Consider the following 25,231-nt stretch of genomic DNA (forward strand, 5'->3'; position numbering starts at 1 on the left):
AAGTCACCAAGAAAATTTTATTTTGCTTTTCTAATGCATATTACTTAATACAAGCAATGCACTTGGGTCTTCCCTTCCATATACATTTTTCTCTAGATCTCAAAGGAGTACCTGATATTTATTTCTTTTCTTTTCTTTTTCTTTTGATAAGTGAGGCTTATCAGCACTTAGTTCATCCATAAGATTTACAAACATCAGACCTTAACAGATAAGAAGCACTATTCTAGTTTTTGACTTAGTAATAAGATACACAAAGTAAACCCAACAAAGCTCAACATCAGAATTTGCTTGTGTTAAGAGATTTCCACATAAACAATTACTTCAAACATGGAATCTTAGTATATTAAAGACTACTAGGTCAACATCTAGCACATTTATCCTCATTGGATTGAATAGTCATAGAAACATTCATATCACTATCAGAGTTTAGAAATTCACACCAGACAACAATCAACACTTAGAGAAATTTCAATTTAAGCATAGACTACATAAACATAGTAATATCTGTAAATACTGATCATAAAGTCTGATGTATCATAACATAAACTAAGCAGATTTAGAGAAAGAACCTGAAACCATTCCAAGTTCATTTACCAATCTTGTAAAAATAGCTTCACATAGTGGTTTTGTGAAGATATCTGCTAGTTGTTGATCTGTTGGAATAAAATACAATTCCACTGTACCCTCCATCACATGTTCCTTTATGAAGTGGTATCTAATGCTGATGTGCTTTGTCATTGAGTGTTGAATTGGATTACCTGTCATAGCAATAGCACTTTGATTATCACAGTAAATAGGGATTTTAGAAAATTCTAACCCATAATCCAGTAGCTGATTCTTCATCCAAAGAATCTGTGCACAACAGCTTCCTGCAGTAATGTACTCTGCCTCTGCAGTTGATGTGGAAATTGACTTTTATTTCTTGCTAAACCAAGAAACCAATCTGCCTCCAAGAAATTGGCAGTATCCACTTGTGCTTTTCCTGTCAATTTTGCACCCTGCAAAATCTGCATCTGAGTAACCTATTAGCTTAAAGTCTGATTCCCTAAGATACCACAATCCCAGATCAGCTATACCCTTAAGGTACTTGAAAATTCTTTTCACAGCTGTTAAAAGAGGTTCTCTTGGATCTGCTTGAAATCTTGCACAAAGACATGTATCATACATGATATCAGGTCTACTTGCAGTTAGATAGAGTAATGAGCCAATCATACCTCTGTAATCAGTAATATTTAATGATGTACCAGTATCCTTATCCAATTTTGTTGCAGTGGCCATAGGAGTGGATGCACTTGAACAATCTTGCATTCCAAATTTCTTCAACAAATTTCTGGTATACTTAGATTGACAAATAAAAGTTCCTTCTTCATTCTGCTTGACTTGAAGGCCCATAAAATAGCTAAGTTCTCCCATCATACTCATTTGATATCTTGACTGCATTAGCTTGGCAAACCTTTCACAAAGTCTGTCATTTGTAGAACCAAAAATGATATCATCAACATATATCTGCACCAAAAGTAAGTCCTTTCCATGGTTGAGATAGAATAAAGTTTTGTCAATAGTCCCTCTGTTAAATCCACTTTCCAGAATAAACTGAGCTAATGTCTCATACCATGCTCTTGGAGCTTGCTTAAGGCCATAAAGTGCTTTATCAAGTCTGTAGACATGATTAGAAAATTTTGAATCTACGAAACCTGGAGGTTGTTCAACATATACTTCTTCTTCCAATTCTCCATTAAGAAAAGCACTTTTTACATCCATTTGAAAGACTGTAAACTTTTTATGAGCATCATAAGCCAAAAATATCCTTATGGCTTCCAATCTAGCAACTGGTGCAAATGTTTCATCATAATCAATTCCCTCATATTAAGAATATCCTTTTGCAACCAGCCTTGCTTTATTCCTTGTAATTATGCCATCACTATCAGTTTTGTTTCTGAACACCCATTTTGTACCAACAACTAATTTGTCCTTTGGTCTTGGCACTAGGGTCCAAAATTTATTTTTTTCAAATTCATTTAAATCTTCCTGGATTCCTTGCACCCAATCAGCATCTTAAAGAGCTTCTTCCACTTTCTTTGGTTCAGTCTGAGAAAGAAAAGAGTGATAAAGACATTCATTTGATGTAGTTGTTCTAGTTCTTATACCTGCTTCAGGATCTCCAATAATCAAGTCAGTTGTATGTGCTTTAGTCCACTTCCTTGCAGATGGAAAATTATCTCTAGAACTGGATGCTCCCCCATGATCCATGCTGTCTCCATCAACATTTTCTGATGCTCCCCCTGAAATTATGCTCTCTGAGTTGGATCCTTCAGAATTTGAGTTTCCAGAATTATCAGAACTTGGTCCATCAGAACTTGATGAATCAGAACTTGAAGAGCCTGTTCTAGGTTCTGATGCTTCTTGAGATGTGGTTGAATCTTCAATATGCACCCCCTGCACAGATGCATTTTTCTTTGGCGTAGTCACCACAGTTTCAATAACATCAGAGTTTAATCCATCAAAGTTTGCAGTATCAGTATTTTGACTATCAGAATTTACAGAATCAGAATTTAAAACTTCATTCTCAAATCTCAGCTGATCATGATCATTGAAATCTTCAAGTCCAGTAAACTTCTTATCATCAAAAGAGACATTAATATATTCCATGACAACCCTTGTTCGTAAATTGTAGACTCTGAAGGCTTTTGTGGAAAGTGGATATCCAACAAAAATTCCTTCATCAGCTTTTAGATCAAATTTAGATAGTTGTTCAGGATGAGTCTTATGAACAAAACACTTGCATCCAAATACATGAAAGTACTTCAGATTTGGCTTCTTTTTCTTCACCATCTCATATGGTGTCTTTCCATGCTTGTTGATAAGTGTTGCATTCTAAGTAAAACAAGCAGTCTGCACAACTTCAGCCCAAAAGTAGGTTGGTAACTTTGCTTCATCAAGCATAGTTCATTCAGCTTCAATAAGAGTTCTATTCTTTCTTTCAACAACTCCATTTAGCTGTGGAGTTCCAGGAGCAGAAAATTTCTGCTTTATTCCATGGTCTTTGCAGAACTCTTCCATGATCAAATTCTTGAACTTAGTGCCATTATCACTTCTTAAAATTTTCACAGAGTCTTTGACCAACTTATCCAGTTGTTTGACATGATCAATCAAGTTAGATGCAGTTTCACTTTTTGTGTGCAAGAAATACACCCATGTGTATCTGGTAAACTCATCTACTATGACCATAACATATTTCTTCTTTGCAATAGACATGACATTCACTGGACCAAATAGATCAACATGTAGTAGGTGATAAGGCTCAAGAATTGAAGATTCAGTCTTGCTCTTGAATGAAGATTTTCTTTGTTTTTCCTTTTGACATGAATCACAAAGGCCATCGGGAGCAAATACTGATTTTGGCAGTCCTCTCACAAGATCTTTCTTGACTAGTTCATTTATATTGCTGAAATTTAAATGAGAGAGTTTCTTGTGCCAATCCCAGCTTTATTCAATTGATGCTCTACTTAACAGACATATTGCAGAACCATCAAAACTTGTTGAAAGCTTGGCTTCATAAATGTTACCATGACTGTATCCCTTTAGAACAACTTTGCCTGTAGATTTGCTTACAACTTCACAGTGTTCTTCAAAGAAATCCACATGATAACCTCCGTCACAGATTTGACTAACACTCAGCAGATTGTGTTTAAGTCCTGAGACTAGAGCTACTTTTTCAATGATGACATTCCAAAGATTGATATTGCCATATCCCAGAGTTTTTTCCATGTTGCCATCTCCATAAGAAACACCTGGGCCAGCTTTCTCCACAAAGTCTGATAGCAGGGCTTTATTTCTAGTCATATGTCCTAAACATCTACTGTCCAGAACTAGGATGTTTTTTCAGTTGCCCTGCAATCATAAATACCACTAATGATTAGTTTTAAGGACCGAGACTTGCTTAGATCCTTTGGCCTTATTGAGTTTGTTAACATTTGCAGGGGATTTAACATCAGAGTTTATGTTAACATTTTTCTTATCAGAATTTACAGTATCAGACTTTACATCAGAACTTACACTAGAAGGAATAATGCTAACTTTCTTTAAAAAAGGTTTTATTTGATAATAATCATAGTACAAACTATGATATTCATTACAAGTATAAATGGAATGCCATAAACTACCACAATGAAAACAAGGATTTTGTGGTTTAAATCTAACAGACTGACTCTTAACTCCTGACTTAGAAGGTAAGGAGTTTATATTCATATTCTTCCTGCAAAAAGAAGCCAGATGGTTAGAATTTCCACAGTTATAGCATTTCTTTCTAGGAGCATTAGGAACAGGCATATAATTATTGCTTTTATTCACACATTCCTTTCCATTCCTATTTTTCCTAGGTGGCTTTACCTTGTTTACATTCTTAATCTCTTTCAGCTTATACTTAAGCTGCTTCTTTGTCATTAAGCCTATGTTAACTTCAATTGTCTTATCATGTTTCAATTTTTCAGAAGTTGACTCTGCCTTAACTTCTGTCTCAGTATCTTTCATCTTTTCAGAATCAGACTTTACAGATTTAGCTACAAACTTAACATGATTTAACTTTGGCTTAGTAGTCTGTTTAACAATAATTGGCTTAATTTGTTCAGTTCCTGTTTCAGTTTTATCATCTCCATAACCTAAGCCCTCTTTCCAGTTTCCACTACTTAATAAATTCTGAGTTGTTCTGCCAGAGTTAGTCCAAAACCTGATAATCTCTCTTTCCTTTTCTAACTCAGTTTTTAGAGATTGATTCAATTTTAACACTTCATCTCTAACATAAAAAGCATCATCTCTTTCTTTCTGAGTTTGATGGGACATAACTAACTCTTTTTCTAAATAGTCATTCCTTTTCTTAAAAGCCAGATTTTCAGAAGTTAACCTATCACAAGTTAAAGTCTGATCTCTATAAATAATGAATATGGTTTTAAGATAAGATCTCAACTCAGTAATATCATCAGTATGAAAAACATAAGTTGTTTGAGGTACCTTTAACTCAGCATCATCAGAACTGCTATCAGCATTTGCCATCAAGGCATAGTTCTCCTCATGTTCAGAATCTGAAGTATCCGTCCAGCTTTTCTTCTTTGTGACAAGTGCCTTGCCTTTGTCACTTTTTCCTTTCTTGCAATCAGGAGATATGTGGCCTTTCTCATCATAATTGTAGCATTTAACATTTGAGTAATCTCCCATGTCACACTTTCCTACTTTGCCTTCAGATTTTCTGAATTCCTTCTTATCAGAACTTCTACTTTTCTTGGAAAACTTCTTCCCCCTTCTGAATTTCCTCTAGGCTATCTTTGTGATGCCCTTCATCATAAGAGCACACAATATCATCATCTTTTCATCAGCATCCATCTCAGATAGACTTTCAGTTTCTGAATCCTCATTATCATCAGAACTTGATGAATCTGAATCAGACTTTGTGATGAGAGCCTTTCCTTTGCTTTTCTTTGAGACATCCACTATGGGGGATTCCTCCTCAGCCTTAAGAGCAACTGTTCTTGACTTTCTCCCATGCCTCTTACTTCTTTGATTCATCTCAAGTTCATGAGTTTTGAGCATACCATAAATTTCATCAAGAGTAGTTTCATCAAGAGCATAGTTGTCTCTTATAGTAGTTGCCTTCAAATCCCAACTTTCAGGAAGAGCTAAAAGGAATTTAAGATTAATATCTTCAAGATCATATTCCTTATCTACCAGTGACAGATCATTCAAGAGTTTGACAAATCTATCATATAAACCAGTTAATGACTCATCAGGTTTTGAGTCAAAGTGCTCATACTCTTGAGTGAGTATAGACCTCCTGTTCTTCTTAATTGAATCAGTTTCATGGCATCTTGTCTCCAAGATATAATATATCTCCTTTGTTGTCTTGTAGTTAATTACCCTATTAGACATGAAATTATCAATGGCACTATGCAGCAAATGTCTTACCTTTGCATCCTTGGCAATAAATGAGATATCTTCAGCTGTATATTAACTTTTCTCCTTTGGTACAGTCTGTGCTGGCTGATCTGCAACTACAACAGAGAGCTTGGTTGGCTTATGTGGTCCTTCATTAATTCTGTCAAGGTATTCTAGATCTGTAGCTTCCAGAAACATAGTCATCCTCACTTTCCATATGGGATACTCAGAAGGTTTCAGTATGGGAACCGTAATAGTCTCATATCGATTATGGATTTGAGTCTTTGGAGTTTCTTCAGTTTTGGTGGGTTTGGTTGGAGTTTTCTCTTCTTCAGACATGATTGTTTTGGATCTTTACTGTATATGTGTTAACAGATTGCTCTGATACCACTTGTTAGGTCATACACACTATAGAAGGGGGTTGAATACAGTGTCTAGTACAATCAAATCAAATTAAGAACACAAGTATAAAACACAGAATAATCTTATTAATGAAACAGTATTACAATGGAACCGTTCTCTCTCAGTGATGAACAAATATCATGAGAGGTGCTAAGGTTACAATGAATAATATTCTCGATTAAGATAACACTTATAGTGTAAACCCTATGTTGTGTTTATATAGACACACAGTTACAAGATAAACTTCTAATTGATATCGAACATAAGTCTGCATCCTAAAATATATCAACTAGTTATCTTTTCTTCCAAGTATTCTATTCTTCATAGAATTCTTCTCCATGCATATCTCTTCTTGTGTTTGCCTTAATCTTATTTCCTTTAATCAGTCGTCTTCCTCATCTGAAAGTCTCCCTAAGTCTTGATATTATCTCCTAATAAATATCTTCTAATATCTTAAGTTCTGATAACTTAAGTTCTGATATCTTAAGTTCTGTCTTCAGTATAAGTACTGATTTCCAGTTAAGTCCTGATTTATCCTGTTAGTTAAGATCTGAAAACTAAACACAAATCATTATTAGACATGACATCACAAATATATCTAATAATGCATGATGGCTATCTTCTCTGATATGATTGGTCAGAATGTGGAGGTGTTCATGGACGATTTCTCTGTGTTTGGTGATTCATTTGATGAGTGCTTGCAGAATCTAGGTGACGTTCTCAAGAGGTGTGTTGAGACCAATCTGGCTCTCAATTGGGAGAAATGCCACTTTATGGTGCGACATGACATTATTCTTGGGCACAAGGTCTCTAGTAAGGGTCTTGAGGTGGACAAAGCCAAAGTGAGGGTCATCAAAAATCTCCCCCCACCAATTGTTGTTAAAGGGGTTCGCAGTTTTCTTGGTCTACAGACATTTCATCAAGGACTTCTCAAAAATTTCTAAACCTTTGTGCAATCTTTTGGAGAAGGATGTCCCGTTTAAGTTTGATGAAGAGTGTGCGGCTGCTTTTGATTTCTTAAAGATGAGTTTAATCACGGCACTTGTCATAACTGCCCCTGACTGGAATGAACCTTTTGAGATGATGTGCGATCCAAGTGACTATGCAGTTGTAGCAGTTCTTGGGCAGAAAAAGAACAACATATTTCTTGTGGTCTACTACGCTAGTAAGACCCTGAATGGTGCTCAAATGAATTATACTACTACAGAGAAAGAACTTTTGCTATCGTCTACGATTTTGAGAAATTTCGATCTTATCTACTTGAGACTAAAGTGACAATTTTCACTGATCACGCTGCCATTCGATATCTTGTCTCAAAGAAAGACTTGAAGCCTAGAATGATCAGATGGGTTCTTTTGCTCCAAGAATTTGAATTAGAGATCAAGGACAGAAAAGGGACTGAAAATCAAGTCGCTGATCATCTCTCGCGTTTATAGGATCCAAGTGCAACTTCGCTAGATAAGACATTAATCAATGAGTATTTTCCCGATGAGCAGCTGTTTGGAGTGTAAGAGCAAGAACAGTGGTTTGCAAACATTGTGAACTACCTTGTGAGTAATATCATGCCTCCCGACTTGACATATGCTCAAAGGAAGAAGTTTCTGCTTGAAGTGAAGTGGCATATGTGGGATGAGCTGTTTCTTTTTTGACAAGGAGCTGACCAAATCATCAGGATATGTATTCCTTACAGCGAAACGGGGGGGGATCTTGAGAGATTGCCACTCAACAGCTTATGGAGGACATTATGGTGGAGAAAAGACAACAACTTGTATTCTTCAAGCAGGTTTCTTTTGGGCGACCTTGTTTAAAGATGCTCATCAGTTCATTTTGAAATGTGATCGATGTCAACGTGTGGGTAATATGTCCAAGAGAGATGAGATGCCTCTTAATATGCTTCTCGAGGTTGAAGTCTTCGATGTTTGGGGAATTGACTTCATGGGGCCATTTGTCTCATCTTGTAACAATTAGTACATCCTGTTGGTGGTTGATTATGTGTTAAAATGGGTTGAAGTTAAGGCGTTTCCAATGTATGATGCGAAGGTGGTGCTTAATTTTCTTCACAAGCAGATATTCACAAGGTTTGGAACCCCAAGAGTCATAATCAGTGATGAGGGGTCGCATTTTTGCAATCGCAAGTTCACTGCTATGATGCAAAGGTGTAATGTGAATTATCGCATTGCTACGGCTTATCATCCTCAGACAAATGGTCAAGCTGAGGTATCTAACAGAGAGATCAAGGGCATTTTAGAGAAAGTTGTGTGTCCATCAAGGAAATATTGGTCTTTGAAGCTTGATGAAGTTGTTTGGGCGTATAGAACATCATGCAAGACTCCATTGGGAATGTCGCCGTTTCAGTTGGTGTATGGTATGGGGTGTCATTTGCCGGTGGAGCTAGAACATAAAACGTATTGGGCTTTAAAGAAGTTAAATCTGGACTTGGATGTAGCTGGAAAGAAGAGGATGCTTTAATTAAATGAACTCGACGAGTTTCGACTTCAAGCTTATGAAAACAACAAAATATATAAGGAGAAAGTCAAGAGGTGGCACGATAGGGGTCTGTGCTTAAATTATTTATGCCGGGGCAACAAGTTCTTTTGTTTAACTCTCGTCTCCGTCTTTCTCCTGAGAAGTCGAAGTCAAGGTGGTCAGGGCCCTTCATAATCAAAACTGTGTTTTCACATGGAGCGGTGGAAATTTTTGAGAATGATCCGGGCCAAGCATTTAAGGTCAATGGTCAGAGGTTGAAGCATTACTATGGTGACACGGCAAACCGCGAGTTGGTTAGTGTCGTTTTATTGTCCGTTTGATCTCAAGATTCTACGTCGAGCTAATGACGTAAAACAAGCGCTTCTTGGGAGGCAATTCAAGTTTGTTGTACATTAGTAGGTAGAGGAAGCAAGAAGAAAGGAGAAAAACAAAAAAAAATCAGAAAAAAAAAATTCAGGGCCAACTTCATAAGTTGAGCGCGCCCGCGCTGATCTAGCGCGCGGCCACATTGTTTTTCCAGAAACCAAGCGCACCCGCATTGATCTAGCGCGCGGCCGTGCCGGTTTGGCAGAAGGTGAGCACGCCCGCGCTGGTTTAGCCCGCGGCCGTGCTGGGTCACGAATCAGAAAAAAATAGCAATTTGTGAAGAGAAAATCAGGATTTTTACTAAAAAATCAATATCTACCCGAATTTTACTCTTCCACATCCCAAATTTCCCTCTCCAAATCAAACCCATTATTCCCACGATTCCCATAATCAATACCCACTTCTATTCCATATCTAATTCTCTTCTCACCTCCTATATATACATACACTTATACACAAACTTCTCCACCACTTCATAAATTCTCAAACACAATTCTCTCTTAAACACTTATCTTTTATTCTCTCTTATTCAATACCAATGGCACCCAAGAGACAAATAACTCAAGTAAACAGCAACACCATTGATTCTTCGAGTGCAGGCGGTGTGAGGCCAAGGTTTTCTACTCCCGAGGCTGAAGCAGAGTATACGAGGCTTCTCTCGAAGCCTATAACAAAGGAGCGAGGTTTTCTTCCATCATGAAAAGATGGTAAGTTGTTGGAGATGATCTTGGAGATGGCCTGGGTTCCTTTTTATGAGGCTCCCGCTGTTGTGCCCATGAGTGTTGTTCGAGAGTTCTATGCTAATGCAAAGGCGTAGAAGAATAACTTCACTTTGGTTAGGGGGATGACTGTGGAGTATAGTGCTGATGCGATTAGGAGGGTGATTGAGCAGCCCACGAGGAAGCTCGGTCAGGACACTTGAAATGATAAGACTCCGGAGGACTTTTATCTAGATCTGATTGTTGCTACTTTGTGTGTGCCTGAGACTCATCGGAAGTTCAAGAGGGGCACAACTGATTATTCCATGTTCCCGGCTTCGTGCATGAACATGTTTGCACGTGCTTGGAATTCTTTTATCTGTGCCAACATCATGTCATCTTCTCATGTGCATGAGATTACGGTGGAGCGTGCTCGTCTGTTATGGGGTATTCTTCAGGGTGACTATGCGGATTTGGGGATGGTTATTTACCTGGGTATTTTGAGGTTCTTGAAAGGAGGTATTACGGGTTCGATACCCTATGCGTCCGTTGTGACAAAGTTGTGCATGGCAGTTGGTGTTCATTGGCCCGCACATGAGCAGCTGCAGCTTCTCAGTGCTCCTATTGACAGTTCTACGCTGTTGAGCATGACTGAGTGGTATGGTGGCAAGCCCGATCCTAAGGGGCTTGGTTATTCTTATGATCATCTGCCAGGAGGACGTCCAGCTCCCCAGTCATATGCTGGTGGTACGTAGCAGGCTAGCAATGCAGCTTGGAGAGCTGAGTTGGGTGCAGAAACTGGGCCATCGCAGCAGTAGGAGCAGGAAGAAGCAGGAGCAGATGTTGGAGCTGGTTTGAGTTCGACGCAGTATAGGCGTCTAGCGAGGAGGATGGATGCGATGCATGACATCCATAGTCAGTTTGCACGTGATCTCACCCAGGCACTTGGGACGGCATTCAGAGCCACCGATGTTGACATCCAGTGGCCAGTATTTGGTGAGGATTCCGTGTATCCACCTCCAGACACGCCTGACACACCACCCCTTGAGGGTGATGATCCTGATTCAGAGTAGGTATGCCTGATTTCTTACTATTACCTTCACTAAGGACAGTGAATATTTTAAGTTTGGGGGTAGTAGTTGAAGGAATATATGTTGTGTGAGTCACATATAGATTGCATATTCATGATAGTTTAGTGCATATAGTTGCATATTTTGCCATGTAGTTTTTTTTTATAGTTTTTATGATAGTTTGTCATATATTTTCATGCATTTGCATTTTATCATGATCCCTTATATGATTTTTTTGATTGATTTATGATAGTGATGTTGTATTCAGTGATGTTAAGTCTTGTCGAATTGATTTGCATGCTAGAGACAATTGTATTTCACAAAGTCTTATAGGTTGCTTGAGTGCTAGATCATGGTCATGGTTTGTTTGTTTGTCGATGTTTAATCGCATGTTTATATTTAGAATTGAGGATATTCTATTAATAATAAATTAACATGGATATTTAAAAAAATTGGAGAAAAATGGATTTCATTGCTAGTTGTTGTGGCTAGGTGTCAAATGGCTAGTAGCCGGCTCATATTTATATGAGGAGTCTAGGGTTGAGCGAGATGGAGCAAAACGCACTCGTTCAGAAATTCGTAAAAAAAAAGAGAAAAGAAAAAATATTTAAGTGTTATGTATAATTGATCACAAGTGGGATCTTTAGTACTCGAGTTATTAAGTTATTAGGGGACTTTGTGCCTAGTGACCTAAGGATTTTATAGTCTGGAATCCGCTAACCTAACACTCGTTACATGGGTACTATTGTATAATTTTTTTATGGACCTCACTCATTACACGGTCAAATAAGCATATTTGTGTTGTTTTGTTATGAATAAGAGCGTGAATCCATGTAAAACTCCGATATAAGAATTGAAGTGTTATAAGTTATTTTGAGTCTAGATTTTATTTTATTTATAACCTTGCGATTGCTTTGATGAGTAGTGAGTCATGATTATTGATCTAGTTGCAATAGTATATCTGTAAGCATTTGCACACATGCACGTCTCTGGTTTGTGAGTTGATTTGTATGGTTTGATTGATCTTTATGCGAATAACTGCATTTGTTAATATGTTGCTTGTTAATTGGTTTAGTTATTCAATGGGGATCGTTGCATTTATTTAGTTGCATTCATGTATTTTTATTTCTTGTTCTTTGAGTCTGTTTATGCTTGAGGTCAATCATCGATTCAAGTTTGGGGGTATGTTGAGTGGCATTTATGACACTTTATTATGCTCCGTAAAGCTTTGAATTGGTGTATTTGTACTCAAGTTGTTGGTGTTTTAATGTGTTTTCTAGTGTTTTTGCATTTTCAGGCATTATCCAGGTAATCAGGTGAACTAGCATGGTTTTAGTGCTAATTGGGTCTTAGGATGGTGTTGGAATAAAAGTTATTGGAAAACTAACTCAAATCAGCAAGGAAAAGAAGAAGTCAGAAGTTTATCCAGGGAGTCAGCGCTCCCGCGCTGTGATGGTGTGCGGCCGCGCCCAAAGATCAGAAGCTCAGCGCGCCCGCGCTGGTCAAGCGCGCGGCCGCGCCAGGTCGAGAAAAGAAATTCTGTTTCTATTCTAATTTTGATCCAGAAGATTTCTACTCTACATGGGGCTGCTATATATACATAAATAAGCTCGTTTTTTATAAGGAGACGTACAGAAGCTAAGGAAAAGGAGAAAAGAAGACCGTAGAGTACAATTCAACCAAGGCGAAGAAGATCTAATTTATTCTTGTGATTCTTTGTTTAAGTTGTAACGTTGGATGCTAGTTTTCTTATACTTGAACCTTTACTTGTGTTTTGTACTTGGTTTTATTTAAGTATAAAGACTTCGTTTATTATACCATGCTTTCATCGGAACCCACGTTGATGATGAGTCCGATTATGGGCTAATCGTTATCGTGGGGTTCTAACGGATTTATTTATGGATTTCTTTAGTTGATTTATTTCGATACCTTAGTGTGCGGTGATTGTATGATAACCTAGTATTGGTTGTACTTATTCGTCTTATGAGCATCGCGAACTTATAAGATAGCGTGTTAATTTTTAATGAAGCAAAAGTGAATTTAAGAATTTAGAACTTGCCATGCTAGCATAGGTTCATATGTTATTGTATGCATGATTCGTAGGTAATTTTAACCATCTTACTTGCCCTATGTAATGGTGATAGATAACTTGTGCATTAAACCGTTATGTTGTCAAATTCTATAGACATATAGGGTCTCAATATAATTGGTGTCTATTCAGCTTCTATCTCTTTTGTGGATGTCTGGTAGTATGGTATTTGTGCAACGAAAGTTGGCGTTTATCAGTTTCGTGTTATCTGATTAGTGTCATCACCATTACATGCTAAGGTTAAGAACGAAAAGGCTATTGAATGAAGTACTTAATGAAGTTAGAATCCCATATTTGTCATATATATTAACTCAACCATTCTTATTGTCTTAGTTATAATTGTTAGCTTAAGTTTAGTTAAAAACAATCTCAATTTGTTAATTGTCTTAGCATTGGATAATAACCACACCATTGTTGCATAGATACATTGACTGAAATTACAAAACTGATTCTCTGTGGGAACGAACTAGAAGATATTCTATATTACTTGCGAACGCGTATACTTGCATGTATTTTAGCGCGTGTTTAGCGACTAACATGTTTTTGGCGCCGCTGCCGGGGAATTCGGTGTTAATTTTTAGTTTATGTGTTTGTCATCAGTGGTCGTTAAAGTTTAGTGACTCAGACATTGTTACTTATCTGTTTCCTTGTCTTATTTCAGGTACTCTAGCGAGTTTGTATGCATACGCGTTCTCGGTCTCGTAAGAGAAATCTGGATCAAGTCGAGGAAGAAGTCTGCAACAAAATGACCATATGCTGGGCAATTATAGCATTTTAAATTACTCTTATCTCGTCCTCCTCGAGGTTTGTAATTTGCTGATGATCCATCTGTGCTTCTTTTGTTCGATCTTTTCAGCCATTCATCACGAGTAAGTAGTAATTTACTTTCACTACTCTCACGTCTCTGCCATTCTTCTTCTGTCAACATCAGCTGTCCCTCGTTGGATTCACCTTTTCCATTTCCCTTTATTCTTTCTCCGTGAGCCTTCAACGACCCCACTACTTCTTCCACTGTCAGCTTTTCTAAATCTCCAAATTGTTCCAGAGTAGAGACAATTTGAAGGAATTTGGATGGTACTGCACGTAGCAATTTCTTAACCACATAGGTTTCCTTCATTTCTTCACCCAGAGCTTGTATATGTGTCACAAGCTCGTTCAATTTCAGGTAAAATCGTCTAATTGCCCGTTGTCCTTCATGGCCAGTGATTCAAACTCAGTTCTTAGCGTCAAAACTTCGCTTTTTTCAAACGATCTGCCCCTTGGCACATCGTTTTCAGGGCTGTCCATGCTTCTTTAGTTATTCCTTTTTCTTCAATTGAAAGCACCAATTCTTGTGGTAGTCCTTGATACAGCATAACCCACACAACTTTATCTACCTTTTCTTCAACAACTGCTTTGGGATCCGCCTGCTCTATTGCCATCCAAACCCCTTGTGCATGCATGTATACTTTCATCTTTAGGGCCCAAGCGGTGTAGTTATTCTTGGTTAACGTGGGATAGCTCAAGTCTATTGGCCCTCCACCTTTGTTCTTGTTGATATCCATCGCAATGCTCTTCACCTTTCACTAATGATTCCTCGCTTTGATACCAATTAATATTAATAGATTCAATATAAACGTGAATTCTTAATAACTATAATGATGTAAACAAACACAAGGAAGTTTGGTTGCCAGAAGCATTACTTAATTATTCAATAACAGAAAGAGGTATAATAGACTACAGAAGAAACAGAAAAGCTAAAAACCAGGACATCTTACTCACACACGTCCTATACATACTCAACTAACACTGGACTAATTCAACTTCCTACAGACTAGCTAGCTCGACTACTACTTCAACAGAGACAATGGCTTTATTTAAATGAATAAAACAAGATTAAACCAACAAATTCTCACTCTAATCAAAATCACAGTTAGTTTCATATATGTGATGTATATTATTAACGTATCCTCCTAAATTTACTGTAAATTTATTACAACGGGATCAGCAAAGCAAGTAATGAACTAATGGCACGGCTAGCAGATAAACACTATGTTGCCAGAAAAATACTTGGTGCACCCTAGCATAGGCCTCATGAAGCCTCAGTCAACATGTGTTATCAGACGTACGAAGTCTAGATAAAAACGTGTCTGCGTAGGAATGGAGAACTTTAGTCAGACCCTGCTTGTTAAGAATTAGAGTTTATAAAGGCAATGTACTTTGAGCAGGGTACCTGTTACGGAACTCCACGAATACATGCTTATAGGCATGCTTTTTATCAAAAGACATGCTCAAATGGCATGCTTTAATGTAAAATTAAAGTTAGTTGATAGTAACAACTAGATCCGGCAATTTTGGACACGACACGGCTTACACGATACGAAACGACACAAAAATTTAATATTTGTGTTTACATTTTTAGTACACGACACATAGGTACACGAACACGAAAGTACACGGTCGAAATTTAATGTCGGTTTTGTGTTTAACATTCGAGTACACGACACGACATGAAGTATACGACATAAATAAATATTATAATTAAATTTTAATACTTATTAGAATTATATGTAGAATTATAATAAATGTATGCATATTTATTTTCAAAATATTATTTGAGTTCATTATATTGTATAGAATTAAGATCTAAATATATATTTTTCATATATTTTATAATTTTTTTACCTAAAAATCTTATATATTAATATATATTTATATTAAATTTAATATATATTAATATTCAATTAACACGACATACACGACATGAAAGTACACGAACACAAATGTACACGAACGCTAAACATGTCGGTTTTGTGTTTGACATTCAAGTACACGAAACACGAAAATACACGACACGAATATATACGACACGAATGAATTGTCAGGTCTAGTAACTAGGGCTGTCAAAAAAATTCGAAAAATCCGATATTCGTCCGAAAAATCCGCATTCGTATCCGAAATAAAGCGGATATTATCCGTATCCGAAATAAAACGGATATTATCCGTATTCGAATCCGACGATTGCGGATACGGATACGGATATAGGCATATTCGTATCCGATAATATCTGTATCCGAATAAATATATTTTATATATAAATATTTAAATAATTTAAAAATATATTTTATTAAATTTATAGTATATATATGTGTATATATATACATATATATATATACGGATATATTATGTTTATAAAATTTTATAGACATGGAGAAAAGAAATCATTTGAGTTCAACAATTTAAAGATAACGATTATATTGAAAAGATAAATAAAAAATTAATTTTTTGAAAAATTAAAATATGATTAAATCACTTTATCTCTTATTTTAACTTTTAAAAATTAATTTTTAATTTTTACTATATTTTTTCTAATTTTTTTTCATTTTTTTTAATTTTTAATAAAAAATAAAAAATCTGATTAAAAATCGGATTCGGATCCGGATATTATTCGTATCCGGATAGTATCCGTCGGATCCGGATTCAGATATAATTCATTAAATATTTTCGGATTCGGATACGGATACGGATATGGATTTTCGGATTCGGATCCGAATACGGATATAGACAGATCCGTATCCGAATTATCGGTTTGACAGCCCTACTAGTAACAACTCAATACCATCATAATACTCATTTACATTAGTAACTTTTTAGATACTCAAATATATGTAAATATTTTATAATTATATTTATTATTTCTGGATATTTCTAATATTAAAATAATTATTAAAAAATAAAAAAATTAGTAAAAAGACATGTCAAATCATGAAAAAGCATGTCTAGCTAATTGACGTCATGACATGTCCATTTTGACATGCCCGTGACGCTGTGACATTCACCCTAAGTTTGAGTCCGGTACTTTTCTCGTGGGGCCATCAAAGCCCCTGCAAATCTCAGCTTATAACTGTATGAAATATGTAACATGCATAATTTGGCACTTCAAAGCCAAAGGATTAGGGATGCACAACTACTCAAGTGAACCTGAAACCATCTAAATCTCCGGTCAGACTCCTAAAACCCTGTCACCCATTTCTCACTCTACATCATTATGTGTTACTCTCTTTCATATATGTCTGGTGCAATCATCCTACAAACGTTTATGATGCATGGTTTTGACTTCAAATTTCGTCGCCTTTTCTGCTATTGATATTTGAAGGAGGAAATGTCGACATGGGAATATACAAGAACATATACATGGCATACTTGGCTAACAATGAGCATAACTCTGGCAACATGGATCTTGGTGCTCAAATTTATACTACATTGATTCTTTCCAGTAAGGCTAGGATGGACCGGGAGTGCGGTGCCGAATTCGATAGCTGGATCAAAATTAAATTTTAGTAACAATTAGTATTAGAACTTTAAATTCTGTTTAGTTTATCCCTAATAATTTTATTTTTATTTGTCATTAGCATCTCCATTTTAGGGTCTAGGAGCAAGTCCAAAAGTGTTTCCTATTCATTTTAGTTATTTTCTGATGTCTTATCCTCTTATAAACATTGGTTAATTTAAAATAAGCGATGTAAAATGTTATCACACATGTCAATGGTAACCTCTTGTAAAGGGCCACGACCTCTTGTACTAGACCCAACTTGGTGACTTGTCGGGCTGGTCCAAACTCATAGTTTTTTATAGTGCTGGCCCAAACTCATATAATTGTAATCTTTTATAAATTTATATTTCGGTAAACTTCTGCAAACTAATTATCCTATATATAATTGGAGTAAAGAAAATAAAATAATTTTTTCGTCATTACTAATATTGTAATTAGGGATTGATGACATATTATAAGTAATAATGAATCAGTAAAATGTTATATTATTATCTAACTTTACACAACCCATCTATCTACTCAGAATCTAATATTATAATTAGGAATTAGTTATTAGGACTAATATTATAACTAGTAATGAGTCACTAAAATACAACATCATTATCTGGGTCACACATCACACCCATCTCCTCCGAGTCTTTTGCTATTGTGTATAGATTCTAGTATGTACAAAGAAATTTATAATCAACAAGTCATTAATATTATCATCATTATATAAATGAAGTTATTAGAATAATAAAAATAATAGTACATTTGGTAAAAGATATCCATATTAAAAAGTAAATAAACCAACTTATTTTGTCAAAAAAATTCTTATATAAAAAATTATTTATAGTTTTTTTTGTGCATGGCATGGATGTAAAGTTAACTTTTTATATTATTAAATAATGAAAACATTTACGATATGTTTAGTTATGAATGTCACAAATTCTATAAATAATAATTTTTTAAAAAAAATATAATAACAAAAAAGAATTAATACAATTTTAAAATAAAATACAAATTTAATAAAATAAAATAAAATACCGTGACAATAAAATTGTAAAGTATTTTTTTTAATATCATTATAAAAACTGAAAACTTATAAATATAGTTTTATAGGGGTTTAAGAGTAACTCCAAGAACTTAGCTATTTTGGAGTCTTAAAATACAATGGGTCTGTTTGGCGAACAACTTATAAGCTGCTTATCGACTTATAAGCCCGTAAGTACTTATCGATAATTGTTTGTCGACCCAACTTATAAATCGAATAAATAACTTAAAAGTTGATAAGTGTAATGTTGGTAACGGCGTACTTTTTCTCAACTTATTTTGATTTATTCATTTTTTTATTAAATTTTATTTTAAAATATATGTTTGTAAATATTTTTCTAATTTAAAACTCACGAGTTAAGATAATTATATTTAAAAATTATTTGTTTTAATTTATTTAAGTAATAAAATTCCAACTTATAAGTAAATTATCCAAACACTTATATAACTTATAAGTATTTATCTACTAATTACTTATAAGTCAATTATTTATTTTAAATCATAAGTTACTTATTTTAAATTTCTCAAACGGGCACAATAATATAAGGAATATGGAGAAAAAACTACTCCAACAGTATCCTAGTGATTTCTTAAATCACTAAAATCCAGTAAGATCTTCTTCCAATTCTTTATCTTTAGCTAACCTTTCTCTTTTTCTAACTTTTATTTTATAATATATATATATATATATATATATATATGAAAGAAGCAATTTCTCTTTTTTCACTTTATGTAATAATGATACTTTTTAATGATAAAATCTATACTTATATACTATAATAACCGAAATGGGGTATAATTTGGTATGCTTTTTTTGTTGGTTTGGTTATCCTCATTTATGACCGTCAGATCTTTTTAATCAAGTGATCAGGACCGTTAGATTTAAATACTAATAATATATACATTACTCAAGCTCTGAAGTTCGAACCCCGCTAAGAACAAATATTTATATTATTATTTATACACTACTAAATCTCCCAGGTTCGAAACCCATCAACAACAAATATTTACATTATTATTTATACACGTACTATCCAAGATTCAGGTTCGAATCCCACCAACAACAAATATTTATATTAGTATTTATAAATAACTAATAAGGTAATGATCTACAAAGAAATTTATTATAATTTTAAATAATATAAAAATATTAATGAAGACCCGTGCATGACACGGGTTGTAAAGCTAGTATTGTATAAAGAATGAATATATGAAATGTTGTTGAAGGTGAGATTAAGTATTGATGTCTTGAGTTACTAAGATCCAATATTTATATTAAATTTAGGTAATGAACTAATAAGTTGTTGGAGATGCTCTAACATGGTGTGCTTAGTGAAGTAGGACCTTTTGCCAAATTTGAACGTCGATTAATAAGGTTGAAGGACATAAATGACCGTTTTCCGGAGGACAATAACGAAAGTAGCCGATTCTGATTATTTGGTCAACTTTAACAGCCGGGTTACACATTTGGTTGAGGAGTAAACCTTATTGCGCATTTCATGGTCATGTAATCTGTTTAACTTTTTTTTTTTCCAAAACCAGTTACTCATATGGCTCTCGAGTGAAGACTAATATGTATTTAGCATTTGTGTAATAGGTGTATATATATATATATATTAATATTTGTAAAACAGCTAATGCATTTGGTGTTGTGTATCATGATGTGTTATGCAAATGGAGTTAAGGTATTGTGAAGAATAGGGATGTTGGCCCTATATGACACTATTATTTAAATTTAGTGTTTAAACTTAAAATAAGGTTTAAGATTTAGGGTTTAGGCCTTTAAATCCTTAATCAATGTATCTTTTATTCAATTTTTTAAATTTTTTAAATTTAAAATGAGAATTTTTAACCCTAAAATATTAAAAATTGTTAAATTAGGGATCAAAATTTAAATTAGAGATTGGTTACTATGCCGTAAATCTTAGATTAAATTAGGATTTAGGCTCTAAGGTTTAGGGTCTAAAGAACCTAAACCTTAAATCCTAAAACCTAAATCGGTGGACCTTTTATTAATTTTTTGTTAATATTTCTAAAACAAAAAAAAGGATTGGTGAACCTTAAAATAATAAAAAATGTTAAATTAGCGGTGTGTTTTATTAAATTTTTTTATAATTCTATAATTCAAAAGGAGATTATTACACCTAAAATAATTAAAAATTGTTAAATAAGGATATACACATAAATTTAAAAATAATATTATAAAAATAATTGTTAAAAACAGAGTATCAAGTGATGTCTCGGAATATAAGCACCTGAAACGAGGTCATGTGAATGCATGATTATCTTGAAATAAAAAGGTGTGTGTTAAATGTTGATATAAAAATAGCTCGGCATATTGGTCTGAAGTCCGGAGATATGATAGTCAGATACGCATTTGGTACCTGTATATCCGAGGGGTTAAAGTTGGCCAAATTTTTAGAATCGGCTATTTTCGTAATACTTTAAGGAAAATAGGTTATATTTGTCAATTTTTTGATTAATAATTATCGTTTACCTTTGATTAAAAAAATATACTACTTTTTTATAGTGAAGTTTACATATCAGTTTGCATTAACTTGTTGGGTTTAAACTCAATTGATATTAATGATAGACAATTATTATCATAATGAGAATGTATAATGATTGTATGACTAGACAATAATTGTCATAATCGGATTGGATAATAATTGTTTGGGTTGACAATTATTATTGTAATCGGATAAGTTATATCTTGTTTGTTAAATTTTGGATAGCTATATATAAATAGTCATGTTATTATTTTGATGTATGCTTAAAAGATGTAGTCGTCTTAGGTATCGTGTGTGGGATGTTTGAGCATTGGTTGACTCAAATATCAGTTTGAGACACTATTGAGGTGTTATGTATTGACGTATTATTGATAATTATTTTGATTAATAATACAAGTTGGAACGTGGATTTTCCACTTCAAATATATTGTTGTGTGTGCACTCCGTAGTGGTACGATTGAATCTCGTGTGTGTATGTTTCCTCCTAACAAGTGATATCAAGAGTAAAGGTTCATGATGAATTGGGTTGGAGGAAAGTTCGAGGTTCAATTGGTATGATAGAGTATGATGATGGATTTGATTGCAAGAGGAAGAGGCAAAGTTACGTGCAGTTTGACGCTTGACTTACACCGTGGATCAATTCGTCCAGACTCGAGATGGAAGATAGAATGGATTATTGCAATAATTTCAATGGTTTGATGGTTGATCAACCAGGTGAAGAATTTGGATGATGCTTATGACGTTCTTCAAAAGATGCTGAATGATTGTGAAAGTAAAGATCGGGTGACTCAATGGTGAAAGGAGACACTCGTGATTGATGCGTGATTTTTTGGATGGATATGTCGTTATGATGAAGAACGATAGTTTGGAGTTATTGGAGGTCCCTAAACGGGTCTTAATGATTCTCAAAAGTTGGAAGAACGAGATGAAGGGATTTTTGTTCGAGGGGAGGCATTGGCGAATATACGTTAATGGCTTTAAGGTGATCATTAATTCGGTTGTGAAATTATATTGGGTTGAATGGGAGGATTATTGGGTTTAAACCCAATTGGTATTATGGGCTTGGTGATAGACAATTATTATCATAATGAGAATTGATAATAATTGTATGGCTAGACAATAATTATCATAATCGGATTGGATAATGATTGTATGGGTTGACAATTATTATTGTAATCAGATTAAGTTTATCTTGTTGGTTAAGATTTGGATGGCCATATTAACATATTCATGTTATTATATTGATGTATGCTTAAGAGATGTAGTCGTCTTAAGTATCGTGTGGGAGATGCTTGAGTATTAATTGGCTCAAGTATTAATTGGCTCAAGTATCAGTTTGGGACATTATGATAATTGTTTTAATTAATAATACAAATTGGAAAGTGAGTTTTCCACGTCAAATATATTGTTGTGTGCATACTCAGTATTACTAAAATAAATTCTCGAATCCGTACGTGCTTCCTCCTAACATAACCTCTGAATAGTTCCTCCGAAGGAGACTAGGACATCATTCAGCGGCTCCGTCCCTTTTTTGGTATGTTCGAATGGAAAATCATTTATTTGGTATATCTGTTCAAAAAATGCCATTTATGGTACAGAACGCCAGTACTTGTGGGAATCAACCATTGACCCCCAGAACAAGTGGCGTTCTGGGGTCATTTTATTAAAAAAAAAAAATCTCTTTTCCCCGGAATGAACTTGTGTTGGTGTGTTTTTGATGGAAAAATAATTAGGTGAAGGGCTGTTTTTGGACTCCTATATTAAATAAATGGAAAATGTTTGTAGTTAATTTTTTTGTGTTGTAATATAAACCTACTTTATGTGTGTATTTCTTAATTTAAATAAAAAACCGTATAAATAAGACTTTTCTAGCTCCAAAAAGGGTGTCGTGCAATGTGAGTGCAAAATTTTTAGGTGAGGGCATGTTTTGGCACGTGCGTATGTAAATAACCGTAGGTTTTTTGGGTTCCAAATTTTTTTTGTTGTGTTGTAATGTAAACCTATATTTTGGGAAAAATTTAATTTTGAATTAAAAATTTATATGACCAACACTTTTGTAGCTTGGAAGATGGTGTCTTGAGCGGCGAGTGCGTAATTGTCACGGAGGGGGGGGGGAATTTGTGCACGGGCATATTTAAATAACCGAAAATTTGTTTAGGTCCATTTTTCTATTATTTGGTAGGTATGTAATATTTTTTTGAGTTTGTATGATTAAATATAAAATTTTATTTATTCGAGAAAGGGTGTCATAACATTAAATGTAATGGAAACCAAAATATTATGATAGAACAAGTAAATAATGAAATGGAAACAAGGAAACGGAACCATATTACAAGTAGACTGCTTGTAATAGCAGTACTACATATGTTTGACAATAAGATCACGTGTTTCAGTGTGGGCGCCCTGGGCATTTCTTACTACGCTTGGTGTGACCTTCTTGGTTACATACACTACATTTCTTTCCAGACCGCGGACCATCAATCTCCGTTCGGATCCGCACCGATTGTCCCTTATCCCCGCGCTTTTTCTTTAGCTTTTTCAAGGACTCTTCCGGCACTAGCTTTCCATACCCCTGCCAAGGTACGGGTAAGTCGTAGTTCCAGTATTGAGTTGGTTCCAACGGATAAATTATTGGCCTGTACAAGTCCTGCATTGTTTGGTTCTTATGGAAATTTTCGATTAAATGCTCCCAACTCAATCCATGTGTTATACAATCTGCCATTGCATGGGAGCACAACATGTGATGGGTTGCCCATTTTCCACAGGTGCACGTACGGTCATTGAGGTTGAAAACCTGGGTTTTACCTCCCTTTACCGTTCCCTTAGCAGTTGTGTACTGATGTGTCAGTATTTTTATAATCCCGCGGAGATGATGGAAAGTAATAATCATATGTCCTGTTGCCTTCCTCCGAATTTTTGCTAATATAGCGGCGGAATGTGCACATAACTGTTGCCCCTCTTGTAGACCGTCGTCCACTATGTTTCTATGTTTGTCTACAATTGTGACCGCCTTGTAGAAGAGGTACTCCATCATTGCTGTTACTGGAAGAAAACGAGCCCTCCTTATGTTGCCGTTGAAGCCCTCAAGCATGTTTGTGGTTGTTTGACCGTAGCGAACACCACTATCGTGGGAAAATATCCACCTCTCCACGGTTATTGTAGCAAGATATTGTAGGGAGGTGGGGGAAATTTCACCAATCCTTGACATATATGCGTCGTGCTTTGAGACTTGTGTGGTTCTTCCAGCTTTCCACATTAATTTTTTTAGTTCACCACCTGGGTGATGACTGCAAAAGTTACTTATTATATGGAGGAGACATAACCTATGGATGCCGAGTGGCTCAACAAAACCGTTCTGAGGGTCTCGTAGGGCGGAGATAATGCTGGCTGCACGGTCAGAAATGATGCAGACGCCGGTCCGTTACCGACAAACATGTCTTCAAAGACGCTGCAAAAACCAAGACCAGTTCTCGTACGTCTCCTCATCAACCAAGCAATAACAGAGAGGGAACGGGTGGTTGTTCGAATCAACACCCATAGAAATAAGCAGCTTGCCCCTATATCTTTCTTTCAAGAATGTCTCATCTATTGAAATTACAGGACGTGCATGTTGCCACCCGTCCATCATTGCCTTTAAAGACCGAAAAATCCACTTGAAGACGAACGTGCCCCGTTCCTTAGCATGAGGGACAACATCGATCTCAGCAATGGTTCCAGGATTTGTCTTCATAATGGCTGCCAGGAACATGGGTAGAGCTTGGTATGTTGTAGCCCAACTTCCATACACTTCCTCAATTGTTATTGCTTCCCTCTCCACGCTTTCTTGTACCCCACTATGTGGTTGTGCTCGTTGTTGATCAGCGGGAGAATGGTTTTAATGGGAATTTCTGGTGTATCTATTACATATTTCATATAAAAAAGTAAATGTAAAAAAAAAATCGGCCTTAATAAGTGGCGTTTGCTAAAGATTTACTTACAAGTGGTTTTACAATCTATGCAATCATCCTTGCAGATAACTTCTTGTGATCTTGTAACGACTGATCGACCATGTATTTGTGTTCCTCTCTATTAACATTAATTCGTCAGTACCCGGAATCATGCATGAAAGTAACCCCCATTCTCCAGTTACACCCCTCAGCCCGACACTATACAATGAGCTGTTCTTTGTTACTCATTGTAGTTTTATATGTACGATCAGTGTTAATATGTGCACGCCTCACTGCTCCCAAGAGCGTTGCTTTGTCATGGTAACACATTCCCTCACCCTGTTCCCCCTTGTCGAGGTCTTCATCAGCATATATATCATTAGGATTATCTATGATTGGTGGACTGTATTGCTC

General features: G+C 35.4%; 1 protein-coding gene across 1 annotated transcript; it reads right to left on the reverse strand.

Moving 5' to 3' along the window:
• Positions 1 to 24,330: 24,330 nt before the first annotated feature.
• On the reverse strand, positions 24,331 to 24,639 carry LOC141661048 (uncharacterized). The gene has a single exon (XM_074468029.1). It carries the CDS (start codon positions 24,637 to 24,639, stop codon positions 24,331 to 24,333), a length of 309 nt encoding a protein of 102 aa, XP_074324130.1.
• Between the last annotated feature and the right edge of the window lie 592 nt (positions 24,640 to 25,231).

Source organism: Apium graveolens, chromosome 5, assembly GCF_009905375.1.
Source record: "Apium graveolens cultivar Ventura chromosome 5, ASM990537v1, whole genome shotgun sequence".
NCBI classification, from domain to species: domain Eukaryota; kingdom Viridiplantae; phylum Streptophyta; class Magnoliopsida; order Apiales; family Apiaceae; genus Apium; species Apium graveolens.

Coding starts and splice junctions, on each gene's coding strand:
- LOC141661048 (XM_074468029.1), bottom strand. CDS start 24,639: ATGTTCCTGGCAGCCATTATGAAGACAAATCCTGGAACCATTGCTGAG.